The following is a 17,599-nucleotide window of genomic DNA, read 5'->3' on the forward strand; positions in this document are numbered from 1 at the left end:
GGTCTCAACTAGAGTCCCCAACCCTGAATGTCATGATATTTATGGAATAAAAGGAATTTACTACATTTGGAGACCAATCAAAAAAAGTTCATTGAAACAACTTCATTTTCATCTTTGCTTCACTTCAACCTTGTCCTCATCATTGTATTCTCTTCTTTTATCTTCAATGAATCAATACCTATGATGTCACTTTGTATCTTTTACTCTCTCCATTACAGTTTTCTAATTCATCATTTTCCAATCATAAGTCAATGATATCAACCTATATCAACCTACATAGTCAAAGATTTTCAGGAAAAAGTTTAGCCACAGAAATAAAATGAAAAAGAGCTTATTTTCCAGCTAAGTGAAGTACATAATTTATTGGCACTCTTTCCATATGAAAATAAGGGCACCCTTATTAAAAAAAATCATTATGAATTTCAGGCCAGTGCCACACTCCTCCCTCAGGCACATGTCCATCTGAACACAAGATACGGTGTTTCTGCCCAGGTGGCCTATCCATGATCCAGCTCAAGAGGTAAGATCATATTTAAACAGTTTCTCAAACACTCAATGAGCTTTCAGAGCCTCATGTCCACTTATTTATTTCCTAACTGCTGTAAATTCACAGAACATTTGTGTCTCCTCACCAATAAACACTTTCACATCAACTCATCTGCATGCAGATTTCTATTCTTAACAGCAGCCAGTGCTTATGTGGTTACTGTGTTAGTTTCATGAGACAAAGGAGAGCTCAATAAACACTTTCCCACAGATATTTTAATGAAGGAACATGCATTTCTATGTGTAACATTAACATCTGCCTTACTCTACATAGAACAAGACTCAAAAGTGCCAACAAGCCTAAGGAGCAATGTTTCATCACACACACTGAGCTACAGAGACATGTTGTGACAATAGACTCACCATTTCCAGTCACAGTGATCCCCTGCCTTAGGGTCTTGGCTTCTGCATGTGTGAAGATATAGGAACAGAATTTTCGGGATTGCTCTTGGAAATTCAAATCCAGTTGATTTTCCAACACTTTCTCCAAGTGGTGTAACAGCTTTTTGTCACTTGTAGGTCGGTCAAAGACAAAGCACTTCCGTTTTGGAAAGAACTTCCTGATACACTCTCTAGGCAGGTTGGAATTTTGCATTTTGGGAATTTCACCTTCATAAGTAGAAAAAGAATAATCAGTGAATGATGCTTTCAAGCTGGGGGCTGAAGACTTTCATTCCAGGGATCCATCCAGAGAATGGATGGAGAATCTTTCCTTCATACAGAACCAAGAATGAAGTTGGGAGGGAGGTCTCCATCCCAAATGAATAAACTTATGAGCATTTTCTTTAGTACTTGATGCTATGCAGTGATTGAGTTTTTATCACATGTTTGTTGAATGATGGTTTAATGCAAAAGTTTTCAGAAATATTTTTCTGATACTTGTTAGCCTTGAGATATTGTTTCTAAAGTAAAGTATGGGCATCGTTAAGGTATGTGCTATATAACTGGGAAAATGTCATGTAAGGGACATTTGATAAACAGGAGAGAAACCATTATAAAATCAGAACTGTACAAATAAATACTCATTGAATAACAAGGGATAGGTATAGAATTTCTGTTAGCAGACAGCACCAAAGACTAAGGTTAAGCCTTGCAATTTGGAGGCCTCACCAGTTCTCTATGTCATATTATATTGAACTTGATAATGTCATCCAGAGGGATTCTGGATATGTATCAACTATCAAATAAATATTTGTTGAAAGAATGAGTGATTAAGTAAATCAAAATGGATATTGATTTTACGTATCGTATAGTATCATCTCTGCTACGTATAACCTTAGTAATGAATACTTACATTAATGTTACTACACAAGGTGTGAAGCTACAGAATAAAGAGAGTGTTGTTATGAGAAACCAAAAAGGAAAGGTTTGGACTGTCTCTCACTGGAGGGCTAGATCAATGCTTTTTGGGAAACTTCAAGTGTATAAAACTATTTTATATGTAACTATGTAAGCTAATAAAATAAACTGCATGAAATATATTTCAAAAGTTTGGTAATTTTATATCATTGTGCTTTTGGATTTACCTATTTCTAATATAATGGACATTTATTCTCTAAATAGAAGTGGAGGAACACTTAAACTGAATAAGTAAGAAAGATATGTAGGCTTTAGAAAGTTTGAGCACTCATTATAAGTATGAACTTTCAAGGTATCAATTTTTCTCAAATCATTTGGTCCAATAATGGATTCTAAATTTCATTGTTGGGCTTAAACTCTGATCACTGCTGTTTTTCCAGTCAGGATGATTGACTCCATACCCACCAATCATATACCAATAACCAATATCATAAATTTCAATCCAAAGTCAAGTAAAGAATTCATCTCAACTGTTGAATGACTCGGCATAGTTCATCCTACCTCCACCGAACCTTCCATCAACCGGGACATTCTCTATACCTTTAATCAACTTCAAGGCATTCTCCAGGTACTCATCTTCAGTGATGGGGTGACCATCTAACTCCAGCTCCAGTGTGAAATCACGGACAGCCCAAACAAAGTCTGGAAAGAAACTCACAAACTCGGCTGAGTCATTTTTTTCATCAGAGCTGGGAGAGGATTTTGTCCTGATGAGGTCTGCTAGTTCAGTCACATAGCTGGAATTTAGCTAAGGAAAGAAAAGGGCCTTTCGACAAAACTTCCAGATCTCACTCCCAAGCCACTTTTAGAAACATTTCTATTTGCCCTCCTCTCCCTTTTCTCAGTTCTCCAGGAGAACTGACTTACGGGAAAGAAAAAATAGTGTTACTGCTATTTCCACACACTTGATAATACAAGGTAGTCTTGCTCCATGAAGGATACTGCAGCTGCTCCAGGGCATGATGGTTGATGGTCCCAATGCTGTTGTAGACAAACATGCTGCTGAGAAGCACAGCCAGTGTGAAGATCCACGAGTCATTCTTAGGGTCACCCTAGAAAGTCATTACATTAAGGGGTGTAAGAGCTTACTCTTCTTTCACCAATCATTTCCTCACTTACTACATCATTTGTATTGTTGCTGAATAGTGGTGTAAAAAATCATAAATTTTGAAATCAATCCTAAATGAAAACCTCAATTTTGGAATTTACATTTTTTCCTCTCATGGCCTGAGATACTTTTGCAATTAACTTCAGCAATGAATGACACTATTAGTGTGTGTCAGATATTTAAGACAATGACTAGACATAGAAGTAAGCATGATGCTTATGCAATATTTTTTTTAATCATTGGCTCTATTGGGACACAATTTTTCAATTAAATGAAGTTAACACTTCTGACTATATATCAACAAAATATCAGATGCTGAATTTATTTATGTGAACATAAAATTCCTGCCTCAAGAAGGTGTCTTCCTGGAGAACAGATATATAGGGCAGTATGGAAAGGAAACCATAATGACCACATTTTCAAGACAAAAGGGGACTTCCAACAAACTAGAAAATGTATTCTGTTAATCCAGAGTAAGAAGTGTTCATGTCTAAGTAGACTATGATAGCATTACATTGGGAACAGCATGGGTTAAGCATTGACAGTATGTAGAATTGTGGAGATTAATGAACCATGAGGTAGAGGGACCAATAAAAGACAATTGGAATTGTGGGAGTGCAGACATAAGGTATTACAAAGTTTTTATTTGACTGTGGTTGGTTATTTGTGTGGTAGTAGATGAAATGCTGTAGTGGGATTTGGGACTGTTATGTGTGACTTGTCATAGAATCAGATAATTCTCAAATGCACTGCAAGTTGCAAGGACAGCAATGGCTCTGATGTTATTAACAACAATTCCATGTGTTTTGGTACATTGGTAAATGCAATTAGATACAAAGAAGGTTTATGAAACCACAATGTCTTCAGAATCAGTAGATCATTGTAAGTTTATATTGAGGTAATTATTGAGTATTTTATGCTGAAATATTTAAATTCAGAATATCTAAATTTATATCCTCACTCTTTTTTTGTTAGAAATGGAAGTCTAGGAGCCACTGTTGCTACTTCCAATTCCAAATCTGACTTACATAAATACGAAAAAAAAAAAATTGTATGGAGCTCAGACTAAAAACAAAACATCACAATTATTCCATTTATCATATTTTTGATGGGTCTATTCATGTTTTTATATAAGCAGTGAGGAATTCATCTTCAAAACTCAGAGAATTGTACTAAAACCTAATAAGTAGTCCTGTCATAGCTGAAGCTTTTCTGGGGATTATTTTTATAGACTATTTCAAGATCTCCTATTTTCATGGTTCCTATTCTCAATCCCATTAATTCCCAACTCCCAAACCCCTTACACACATCTTAACTAAAAACAGTCTATTGGGGGTGCAGATCAACATGGTGGTGAGGAAACGCTGCGAGTAAGATCTCCCATTAAAAAAAAGTTAATAGGGAGGAAAAGCAGCAGGTCCCGGTGAGAACTGGGACACGGAAGATAAATGGGCAACTACAGCAAACTACCCGAAGGAGAAAGTTGCCATAAAAGAGGACTAGAAGGGAGGAAAGCGCAGAACCCTGCTCCCCTCCCCCACCCACAGGGTTGGCACTCTCCGACCACCAGAAAGGAGGAAAAAAAAACAAACTGAGACGACCAACAAGAACAAACTACGCATCAAGCGGGACTGTGAGTGGAAAGGAACTATTTCAGCCACAACACCCCTTGAACTGGAGCTGTGGAGAACCCTGCAGGATTCGCCGCGGAGGTGAGCGAACGGCTCCAGGTGCCATTGAGAAAAACAGAGACTCCTGGAGACCTACACACAGCCCCAGGCCAGCCAGTATGCTTGTGCAGAAAAGAGGTGCGCTTGAAAAGGATACGCGGATCACGGCTGCCCAGGTCCCCGGGCCTGCGACCTAGGCTTACGGGGAGACGCGCGGAGGCCCTCACTGAGGTGAATGTCCCTCACTGAGTAATCAGAAACCAGGCGCCTGGACACGGGAGCGAGTGAGGTGCAAAAGGCGCCATTTGGGCGGACACTGAACTTGGCTACAGCCTGCGTCCAGGCTTTGGAACTGAGACATGGGGCACGAAATTTGGGGCGTGGGATCCCCAAGACGGTGGGGCACGAGGCAGACACAGCACCCCAAAGCCGTTGAGGCTTTCCCCACCACTCCCACTCTGTTCCCCTGTCCCACGGGGTAAAAAAAAAAACCAGCTCTCCAAGGACACTAGGAGAGATCTCTGGTGCCACCTAGCGACCAGGAAAAAAAATCACCAACACCCCATAGAACAGGGACCTTTCTTCAATAACGATTGCTTGAAACAGGCAGAAGGTTCCAGAGGAGTCAGTGGTGAGGTGGGAAGTTCGCCCAAGCCAGGCCCCTTCTGACCAGCAGTCCGAGCCCAGAGGGGGAGCGGGCACCCACAGCCGGGGCAGACCAGGTGCGTGGAAGAGTGTGCCTGTCACTGAATCGCCATTTTAGAATAGGGACCGTTCTTCAGTAAAGACTGCTTGAAACCAGCAGAAGGCTCCCAGAGGAGCCAGAGGTAAGCTGGGAAGTTCACCCACACCAGGCCCCTTCTGGCCAGCAGTCTGAGCCCAGAGGGGAGTGGGCACCCACCACCAGGGCAGACCGGGTGTGCAGGGGAGTGTGTCTCTGCATAGCCACTTTAGAACAGGGACCTTTCTTCAATAAAGACTGCTTGAAACTGGCAGAAGGCTCCCTGTGGAACCAGAGGAAAAGGTTCCCTGTGCAGTCAGAGGTGAGCTGAAGGCCCCCACAAGCCTGGTCCAGCCTGACAGGAAGTTGGAAACCAGAGAGGGATCCAGTGATTTGGAACCCAGAGTGCAATCCAGCTGCCCCACCTCCAGGGAAGTTAGTGGGACTTCAAAACACACCTTTGTAATTAAACACAGAAGGAGGAAATATTCTGGGACAGTGACAATTGACATACTCAAAGTACCACTGCCTCATTAGACTTCTGGCATAATAGTATTTGACTCATTTAGACCGCCAGTTCCTGAACCCCACAAAGAGCAAACCAAAAAGATGCTGGCCCGTACCAGCAACACACTGTCCCAAGACATACAGCAAATTAGAAAACAGGCAGTAGGGAGTAGAAAAACTACACGCAACCCAGCAACTCCTCAGGAAAAAGGCACACCACAAAAAGAAAACCACCCACCAGACTGCAATGACAGTAACTTGGAAGAACTTCTGAGCCTTCCAGAAAGAGAATTTAAAATTGCCATGATTAAAAAACTGACAGAAGTCATAAGGAAAACAATAATAAGGGAAAAATAATCAACAATCAGAAGAATGAAATTGAGTCCCTAAAGAGGGAAATAAAAGAAATGCAGGAGATCAAAGAATTATTGGAGGAGCTAAAAAACTCTGGGAAAAGCAATGAAAGCAGAATAGATGAAATGGAAGAACGTTTAAGTACTTTGAAGACACAGAAGTAAAAAGAACCAAACAAAAAAAGGAAAGAGAAGTACAAAGGAAAAAGACCGAAGAAAGACTTTGGGAACTATCTGACTCCATGAGGAAAGGAAATATAAGAGTTATAGGAATCCCAGAAGGAGAGGAGAGATATGTAGGAACAGAGAAAATATTCAAGGAGATAATTGAAGAGAACTTCCCCAACGTGAAGAAGGAGCTGAAAATTGATATACAAGAAGCAAGAAGAACACCAAACTTCCACGACAAAGAAACACTACAGGCAAGGAGAGAGTGGAGGGACATAGTCAATAGACTCCAAGAAAACAAATGCCAACAAAAATACTCTATCCCGCAAAGCTCTCCTTCCTCTATGAAAAAAGAATAAGGACCTTCCCAGACAAATAAAAACTCTGGAATTTCATTACGACTAAACCCCCACTCCAAAAAATACTACAAGGAGTCCTAAAGCCAGAACCTCAGAGGGACAAATAACAATGAAAGAAGGCCAAAAAAAAAAGTTATTAAAAGAATAAAATCAAATCAAATCAAAGGAAAGACAAACACAATGGCAAATACAGATACTAACATATCAATATTAACTCTAAATATAAATGGACTAAACTCTTCAATGGAAAGACACAGAGTTGCAGACTGGATTAAGAAACAAAACCCAACCTTTTTTGTCTCCAGGAAACACATTTAGCTACAAAAAATAAAAATAGCCTCAAAGTTAAAGGATGGAAAACAATCCTACAAGCTAATGGACCAAAAAGGAAAGCAGGAACAGCTATACTTATATCAGATAAAACAGATTTCAAAATCAAAAAGGTAAAAAGAGACCCCAATGGTCACTACATTATGATCAAGGGGACAATACTTCAAGAAGAAATAACACTCACTAACATATATTCACCGAATAAAGGAGCATCAAAATGTATCAGACAACTATTGTCATCTTTGAAAACAGACATCAGAGAAAACACATACGTAGTGGGAGACTTCAACACACCACTATCAACAATGGATAGATCAATGAGACAAAAAATAAGTAAAGACACTAAAACTCTAAATAAGGATCTAGAGTGCTTGGGTTTAACAGACATCTATAGAACACTAAACCCCAAAAAAATCTGAGTACACATTTTTCTCAAGTGCAAACATCATCTTACAGGATCGATCACATACTGGGACACAAGACAAACATCAACAGATACACCAAGATTGAAATCATACCAACCATCTTTTCTAACCACGAAGGCATCAAACTACAAATAAACCATAAAAAGAAGGCAAAGAACTCTCCTGCCTCATGGAGATTGAAAACCACACAACTGGAAGACCACTGGACTAATGAGGAGATCAAAGAAGAAATTAAAAAATTCTTTGAAATGAATGACAAGGAGGACACCAATTTCCTAAATGTATGGGATGCAGCAAAAGCACTAATAAGAGGAAAATATATAGCAATAGAGGCTCACATCAAGAAACAAGAAAGAATTCAAAGAAATAACCTAATTTTGAAGCTCAGAGATATAGAAATAGAACAACAACAACAAAAAGAAAACCAAAACCAGTAGAAGAAAAGAAATAATAAAAACCAAAGCAGAAATAAATGAGATCAAAACTAAAAAAACAATCCAAAAGATCAATGAAACCAAGAGCTGGTTCTTCAAAAAAATAAATAAAATAGACAAACCCCTAGCCAGGCTCACAAAGGGAAAAAGGAGAAAGCACAAATAAACAGGATCATAAATGAAAGAGGAGAAATCACAATGGACACAGCAGAAATCAAAAGAATAATCAGTAACTACTATGAACAGTTATATGGAAACAAGTTCAACAATCTAGAGGAGATGGACAAATTCCTACAACTCTATCACCCAAAGCTAGATAAAGAAGAAATAGAACACTTAAACAGACCAATTACAAGCAGCGAAATTGAAATGGTAATCAAAAACCTCCCCAAAAACAAAAGCCCAGGACCTGATGGATTTACAAATGAATTCTACCAACATTCAGAAAAGAATTAGTGCCTATCCTTCACAAACTCTTCCAAAAATTTGAGAAGGAAGGGATAATACCAAACACGTTCTACGAAGCCAACATTACACTAATACCAAAACTGAACAAGGACAACACAAAAAAAGAAAACTACAGGCCAATCTCCCTAATGAACACTGATGCAAAAATCCTCAATAAAATTTTAGCTATCAGAATCCAACAATGTATCCATAAGATAATCACCACAACCAAGTAGGATTCATTCCAGGGACACAAGGACGGTTCAACATCCGAAAATCAATCAACGTTATCCAACATATCAACAAAAAGAAATATAAAAACAATATGATTATATCAATAGATGCCGAGAAAGCTTTCAACAAAGTGCAACACCCATTCATGATAAAAGCCCTTGAAATTCTCGGGATACAAGGAACATACCTCAACATCATAAAGGCCATCTATGACAAGCCAACAGCCAGTATCATTCTCAATGGTGAAAAGCTGAAAGCATTTCCATTAAGATCTGGAACAAGACAAGGATGTCCACTCTCACCACTGCTTTTCAATATAATACCGGAAGTCCTAGCCAGAGCAATAAGACAAGAGAAAGACATACAAGGAATCCAAATAGGAAAAGAAGAAGTCAAACTATCACTATTTGCAGATGATATGATAATATACATAGAGAACCCCAAAAACTCCACAGAAAAACTAATTCAACTCATCACTCAGTTCAGTAAAGTGGCAGGATACAAAATCAACACACAAAAGTCAGTAGCCTTCCTATACACAATAAATCTGAAGAAGAAGAAATCAAAAAAACCATCCCTTTAATTATCAAAACAAAAAAAATCAAATACTTGGGAATAAATCTAACAAAAGAGGTAAAGGACCTATACGAAGAAAATTATAAAACACTTTTAAAAGAAAATAGAAAAAGACACAAAGAAATGGAAAGACATCCCTTGCTCATGGATTGGAAGAATAAACATTATTAAAATGGCCATCCTACCAAAAGCAATACACAGATTCAATGCTATTCCAATAAAAATGTCAATGTCATTCTTCGAAGAAATAGAACAATTATTGATGAAATTCAAATGGTATCAACAAAAATCTTGAATAGCCAAAGCTTTCCTGAAAAAAAAAAAAGAAGGGAATGGATGCATCACACTCCCAGACTTCTTCAAACTATACTACAAAGCCATAATCATCAAAACTGCATGGTTTGGAACAAGAACAGACACACAGACCAATGGAATAGAATAGAAAATCCAGAAATAAACCCACAGAGTTATGGTCAACTAATCTTTGACAAAGGAGCAAAGAATGTGCATTGGAGCAAAGAAAGTCTGTTCAATAAATGGTGCTGGGAAACTGGGTCGCTACATGCAACAGAATGAAGCTTGACTACTACCTAACACCATGCACAAAAACCAAAATGGATTAAAGAACTAGACATAAGACCTGAAACCATAAAATACATAGAAGGAAATAGGCGAAACACTACGTGATATGCACATCAAAGACATCTTTACAGACACATGACCCAAAGCAGTGATAGTGAAGGCAAAGATAAACAGCTGGGAGTACATCAAATTAAAGAGCTTCTGCACAGCTAAAGAGACAATAACAAAAACAAAGAGAAACCCCACCAACTGGGTTAACATTTTTGCACACAACACTAATGATAAAGGACTGATCACAAAAATCTGCAAAGAGCTGATGAGACTCAACAACAACAAAGAAAATAATCCAGTCCAAAAATGGGCAGAAGAGCTAAAAAGAAACTTCTCTGAAGAGGAAATGCAAATGGCCAACAGACATATGAAAAAATGTTCAACATCACTTGTAATCAGGGAAATGCAAATCAAAACTACCATGAGATACCATCTCACACCAGTGAGAATGGCACATATTAAAAAAACTAGCAACAACAAATGTTGGCGAGGTGGTGGAGAAAAAGGAACTCTCCTGCACTGTTGGTGGGAGTGCAAACTGGTCCAACCACTATGGAGAGCTGTGTGGAGATTTCTGGACCTACTAAACATAGAGCTTCCATATGATCCAGCAATTCCACTCCTAGTTATTTACCCAAAGGACACAGAAACATTCACCCCTATGTTTAGAGCAGCACTATTTACAATAGCTAAGCTTTGGAAACAACCCAAATGCCCAAAAATAGATGACTGGATCAAGAAGATGTGGTACATATACACCATGGAATATTACTCAGCATTCAAAAAAGATAAACACATGCAATTTGCAGCAACATGGATGGCGCTGGAAGGGATCATTCTCAGCGAAATAAGCCAGAAAGAAAAAGAAAAATACCGGATGGTCTCACTCATAGCAGGAATCTAGAAAACTTAAATAAGGGACCAGGAAAAAGAATAACTATAAGAAAGAAAATATCAAAATCAACAAACAACTATGAACCAGAGACATTCTATGGTGGGTGGGAGGTGGGAAAAAGAGGGCTTGGGGTCAAAATAAGGGGGTTGTAATTGTATGTTGAATATAAAAAATAAAATTTAAATTAAAAAATAAAAATAAATAAATCTTTAAAAAAATTTTTTTAAATGTCTATTGACCCATAGGTTATAGCTTCCTCCAGATGTTTCCCATATCCTGAATCATTACATTTTGTTCTTCATTTTTATATCTATGGTATCCAGTACTGATAACCTCCTTATTTCTATTCTCCCAATACTAGACTCTGGGTGTTTCTTTCCTTCACTGTACTTAACACTGTAATTCCTTAAGTACAGTGTACTTCCTTAAGTAACATAACACAAAAGCCTCAGTTCAGCAACCAGGTCACTTTTTGACTAGTATCATTCAATGTAGTGTTAAAAATGAGAAGGTCTAGTCCTAATAAGTAAAGTACTAATCTTTAAAGGAAACAAATTCAAAACAGAATTTAACCTCATTGTTCAAAATATCATGTCATAAAACTGAATTGAGGTGACAAAGTGAAATATAAATAGGGTATTGAGAGCAAAGAAGATTCTGTGCCTTACCTTTTCCACATCCCCCAGGCCCTCAGTGTCCAGAAGGACCAGGGTGTGCTTTGGCTTGGAGGGGTGGGGCACACACCACATCCAGATGCCCTTGGTTTCAGACTGCACTGTGGAGCCCAGAGGGAAACCTGAAATGAAAGGGGATAAAGTGTTACTGATAATAGATAATCAGGTAATATATAGTCCAGGATGTCCATGGGTTACATTAGTTAAACTTGTAATATGTAGCTTTTAGGTTACATTGACTAAATTTATTATATATGTGTGTTTTATGCAACCCTGTCTATATGTTATAGCTTGCACAGTAGAAAATACCAAATAGAGAAAGAGAAGGGCAGATAATTGATCCCTGATTGAGAGGAAAATTGCTACTGTTTCAGCAAGGACAAGCTTATTAAGGAAATTCTCAAGAAGGAGTTTATATTCCTGGTTCATCTCACACCATCACTGACTCACATGTCACATTAGTGAATTATGTAAACTAGTTTATTTTAAACATTTTTAGAAATTGGGGTTTTTTTTTAGTTGAGGTAACATGGCATATATCGCATATGATTTGGAGGTTATATTTCACACAGTTCTTCAGATGTATGTTACTAACCACGACAACTATCAAGGCATCCATAGTTCTCACCATAGTGCAGTCCCTCCATGCTCTGTTCCCACCTACACCCCTCCTCTTTTGGAGCTTAAAAAATAGCAAGTACCAAAAGAGGTAACAAGTTAGAATAGAATTCTTGAAATAAGAAACGCTAGAAGGGCCTCCCTGGTGGCACAAGGGATTAAGCACCACACTATGAAGCTATCCTCAACTACTGCAGCACGAGTTCGATCCCTGGTCAGGGAGCTACCCACATGGCACAGCAGACCTCTCCTGTCTCGCCCGCTGCTCCCCTCAGCAGTGTATTTCAGTCAATCTGCCTGTTTTGCTCCCCACTCTGTCTCTGGTGATTCCTCTCACCCCCTGAAATTCTGGCCTGTACTCCAGTTCTTGTATGCATAAATAAATAAATCTTTTAAAAGAAAAAGAAAGAAATGCTAGTAGTAGGTAAATATGGGGATAATTTCAAACTATACAGAATGAGGCCAATAACTGTAGAAGACCAATAACTATATAATGCATATAAATAGTCACTAAATCAGCAATAGTTAAACAGCCTTTTTTCCCAGTTGTTTTTTTTTTTTTGAAGATGTGCATAATTCTCAATTGCTGTTATCTAATAAGCATATAAATTGCATATAAAGTTTGAAAAGCTATCTGTTAATATCTAGGATGGCTGAAAGTATATATATTCTATGAACCAACAGTTCTACTTCTGGGAATATCACAAACACAAATACAAGAATACAGCACCATTCATAAAAACTAGAATAATTCCAATGTTCATCAACAACAACTGGATACATAAATTGTGGTGTTTCTGGACACTAGTGTAGTATAATTGGGTAAATAAATAATATATACCTATGACAAACTCTAAGGACTTTACTATAAACTTCTTGTTGAGCAATGGAAGCAGGAATACCAGAAGTATAATTCCCTTTATATAGAGTTTAAGCTATTTCTGAGAAATACATATGCAGATTATAAAACTAATTATAAAAATTGAAGAGTGAGAGAATGCACCATGAAATGATAAGCATTGATGAACTCTAGTATTTTGTTGATGTTTTATTTTTATATCTGGACAGTGATTATAGAGCTGGTCAGTTTATATTTACTAAATTTATCATATTTGTATATGTTTTATGCAACCCTCTCTATATGTTATAGCTTGCACATTAGGTAACAACAAATAGAGAACAAAAAAGGATATAACTGATCAAATTTTTCTATAAAATGATGCAAAAATGCTTTAATGTATCCTCATTTATATGGAATATACTGGGTTTCTACTAACTGTCCTTCATCCATCCATTTTTAAAATGAAGTCCTAATGAGCAATATTTTTGATATGACCTAATTTAGGGCAAAATTTATGTTGGAACAAGTAAGGGAATACTTGCTAGCCTGAGCTACTAAGCAGATAAGAGCAATTGAAATTAAATTAATGAGGTATCATTTGTTAAAGTTTGGGAAAGGGAGATTTGGGGCAGATGGGGTTGAAGTGATAAATGTAGCAATGATAATTAGTATTCTTCAGTGGGAAGTGCTATTTTTTCCTAAAATGAACTTAAAGGAGGTGCCACATCAGTCTCTGTCCTCACTGATGTCCAGCATGTGTCCCCTGCCCCGGAACAGCACTCACCACAGTTCTGTCCTGCCAGGCGGTTCATTAGGTAGGACTTCCCTGTGCGATACAGCCCTGCAATGGCCACCACCACCACAGGCTCCGAGATCTTCTCCAGAATCCTCAGTGCTTCTCGATTTACCCTCAGCTGCTGTTTCTCATTTTCCACTAGACAGATGGGGGCTGTCATGTTGGATCTAGATGCCATGGTGAGCTGTAACCCAAAGGAAAAACTCCAAAAAACAAGAGCACTGCAGGTTAAAGCACATGGTTACACAAGCCATGTACATATCAGCTTTCTGCTCCGGAATGTATATCTCAATTTTGTATATTTTGTGTATTTCTAAAGACCATCATATAGCCTCTTGCATCAACATTGGTGCAGTGACCTAATGAAACTTATATTGCTGATGAATCTTTAAACTTGATCTATAAAGTGAATGGAACGAAAATATAAAAACTAAGCGCTTATGATGAAGTTGTAAAACACTAACATTTGGGGAGTAAATGGAGAAAGAAAGGGAGGTGGAGATAAGGAGCATCCAGGATCAATTTATTTCTCATTAATGCAGAAATACTTTTTGAGTACCTACTATGGGACTTGGTCATGGAGCTCAATTCTAGTGTGTGGGGTGGGGGCAGGGGGAAAAGATAGACAAGTAACAAAGAAACAAAATGGCAACACACGTATATTATATAGTACATGCTAGAGGAAAATAATGAGGTAATAGGCATAGGAGGTATTGGTGGTTGAAGAGATATGGGGTGTGTCATGGAAGCCCTTTCCTAGAATGAGAAAATAAATGTATCAGCAAAGGTGATGAGGACAGGTTTGGTGAATGTGTGGCAGCAGGAACAGGCTGGAAGAATAGTGACCCTGAGCAAAAGAACAGAGAAAAATGGAACTCTCTCAAAACACATCACCATAATACCTGGAAACAGTTATGGGTGCAGGAATTATGATGAAACACACTTAAAGTGCAACCTTATCCAGATAGAGGACTCTGGGTAGGAATTGTAATGGGTACAGGAATTAATAAATGTAGCCAGATTGAAATTTCTTACTTATGGGGTGACAGGGTAGAGAGGTTGTGGTCAAGGTGATTTAGGACCTGCCCAGCTCTGACACAGTCCTACATCTGGGCAACTTTTTGTAACAGTGATTGGGTGATCACATGAATCAGAAACTTTTCATCACAGTGATGGGGTGATCACATGAATCAGCAGAGAGCAGAAAAGAGCTTTGAACACTTCCTGTTCTCAAAGAAAATTCTAAACAACAGTCACATGTCCCCATATTTTCCTAGCTGTGTGACCACTGGAAAGATTATTAATGTCACTGTGCCTCAGTTACTCTTTGGAAAACTGTACTTTCTATTAGTGGACAAATGTCTCATAATTTTTATAATGCTCTTCAAATATTGCTGGTACATAGTAAATGCTACCAAGTAATGATAAAAAGTTGAGTAGGAAGGATTCTCTAAATGAAGATGAGGGATTGACTTTGGACTGCAACAGTGACACCTCTCTCCTGGCGGCAAGTAGGGGAGGACACCTGTCATGAGGAGGAGGAGCAGGCAGGAGAGAACCAGCAGTGACAGCTGAGGGTGCATTAGAGGGAGAGTGAGTCAGGCCAGAGGAAGCAGAGTCCTGGGGTGTCAGAGCACAAACGCTAGAGCCAGGCTGCCAGGGATCAATCCCCAGAGTTCAAATCACTTCTTGTCTGTGAGACCTTGATAAAGGAGCATGCTCTGTGAGTTTCCGTTTCTCATCAGTGTTATAGGTAGAACAATAACTCCTTCCTGATTCATTACTATACAGGCTATTTACAGAGAGGCACTAAATATGTTTTTAATCCAGTATTAATGTACTATTCGACAATGAGTATGTTAGACAATGTGTAAAACTGTATGGTTACTTTAGTGAGCTGCTAATTGCCAGGAAATACAAGATATACAAAAATATCTGGTCAGAAAATACCATCAACTTATTTAACAGGCTTTCTGTAAAAAACCTCTCTCCTTTTTCTATTGTTATTGTGAGCAGAATGGAGAGTCTGTTTCTTTTGTGCTATATGCAGAAGGATGATAGACTTTATTTCTTATGTTGAATATTTTAAAAGTTTAGGGAAAGCAGAGGGGGAGGCATAAGAACAGAGAGGGAAGGAGGAAGCACAGCGAACTATGGGCGTGGACTTCGTCGTCCTGGTGATTTGGTTGTGGGGGCAGTATGGTGGTGATAACTCATGGTGGGGGTATCCTAATATTACCACAATTTTAAAAAATAATTTAAAATAAAGTATTGGAAGGGATAATTGAGTTTACAGCAAATATACTGATGTTGAGGTTAAATTAAATTTAACTGGGTACTGTGAGCTAGTTGCCCTTATTGGTATTGTAGACACCAGCAGCATCCTGTGAGCAAGCTGCCCCATTAAAACCATCAACACCCTAACTACCTGTGGTATTTCTTGTGTCACAGTTTTAACAAAAAGTTTAGATACTTAGCATTTGCCAGCCCAGCTCTTGCTAAGTGAGCATAAAGAAACCACAGGCAAAGGAAACTCAAATGTGAAAGCTATGTCCCAGCTGCTCACTTCTGCAGTCATTTAATTCTGCTTTTCCCTCTCTTGGAATAAAACTGTGCTTTACTTCTAAGCTCTCAGTCTCTGGATTCTCCCACAATCCACCGAGCCGATCTGGACCCCTGGCACCACACCCCACCCACAGCTATAAACTCCAAACAAACAAGTCCTGTGAAACACTTGTATAAGATGGAGCCACATGTTGGATAATTTCCAAAATTTTCTGTTCGCAAGAGTCATCTGGAGTGATAGATAAAAAGAAATACCCGAAACTGTGTCTTCTCAGCAAGTATCGGACTGTTCTGAAACAGCTCTTGTGTGGACCTTGCAGTATACACAGCGAGTGATAGACAAACATGATTAGACCTTACAGGTATTTTTCACAGTGGACTAGTGAGTGTGAGGTTGAATTATTCCATATAACACCGTCAGGTAGAATCTTTAGAATATTAAATGTTGCTAATACAAAAATAGTCTGTAGTCAATCATTTAAGGATTCGCTTTGTAAACGAAGAAGCATTTTTTTCTCTCTGTTTCTCTAAGGACTGTTCAACAGCATTCTCTGATGCCTGACTGGGGTGGTGCTGGAGGTTGGACTGAGGCGGGGGAAGGACATAATCGGGAAATGTCTGAGGTGGAGAAGATGGAGATGGAGGAGCAGGAGTCCCACACAGTGCCTCTGTGAGGGGGAGGGACTAAGAAATGGGTCAAGCACTGTTTCCACAGACAGGGGTTCTGAGGGGATCCACTCCTCCCAAGCAGGGCTCTCTGAGGCAGCCTGGATGGGATCCTGGAGAAGGAGGGCACCTGAGGACAGGGTGAGGACACCTTCACCTCACAGCTGCTTCAAGTCCAAAAGGAGAGACTGAGCTAATGGAGCAACCCCCACCCCCGTTCCTCCACCCCTACTCACCCCACTGCTCTCTCCTCACCCCTCCAACCTGACTTCACCCCACTCCCACACCCCACTCCCACCCTCACTACGTCTGGACTCTTATGCTGCCTCTGGCTGCCTTTGGAGTGGGCCTTGCACTTGGGAATTTGCTTTGTTGTTAAAATAAATATACAAGACCAAGTTCAGGGGGGAACTTACCGGGAGTGGGCGCTGCAGCCAAGTGGGTTCTCGGCTATCCTTGCTGCCTTGGTCCTCTCCTCCTTCCTTGGACTCAGGCAGTGATTCTCTTTTTAAGTTGAAGATCAAACCAGACGTTAGACTGTTGAGCCCCCTTAATGGACATTAACATTAATTCTGCTTTCAGAGAAATGAAACCGAAAGGAAGGAGGTGCTTGTTTATAGGTCGTGATAGTTTATTTTCAGTTTCCTTTTTTTTTTTTTTTCCAGGCGGGGCAT

At 39.1% G+C, this 17,599-nt stretch overlaps 1 protein-coding gene across 1 annotated transcript; it reads right to left on the minus strand.

Annotated features, from left to right (window-relative positions):
- Nucleotides 1–9: 9 nt before the first annotated feature.
- LOC119242629 (guanylate-binding protein 6-like) lies at nt 10–17,356 on the minus strand (the record flags this gene model as incomplete). The annotated part of the gene is made up of 7 exons (XM_037508156.2): nt 17,342–17,356; nt 13,683–13,878; nt 11,434–11,561; nt 2,848–2,957; nt 2,446–2,642; nt 910–1,155; nt 10–23 (listed from the first exon to the last, which is right to left on the minus strand). Coding segments are annotated over exons 2-7 (885 nt in total), but the record flags the coding sequence as incomplete, so codon positions are not given.
- Nucleotides 17,357–17,599: the final 243 nt, after the last annotated feature.

This window comes from Talpa occidentalis, unplaced genomic scaffold (assembly GCF_014898055.3).
Source record: "Talpa occidentalis isolate TD23 unplaced genomic scaffold, MPIMG_talOcc4v2.1 talOcc4.1261, whole genome shotgun sequence".
Taxonomy (NCBI): domain Eukaryota; kingdom Metazoa; phylum Chordata; class Mammalia; order Eulipotyphla; family Talpidae; genus Talpa; species Talpa occidentalis.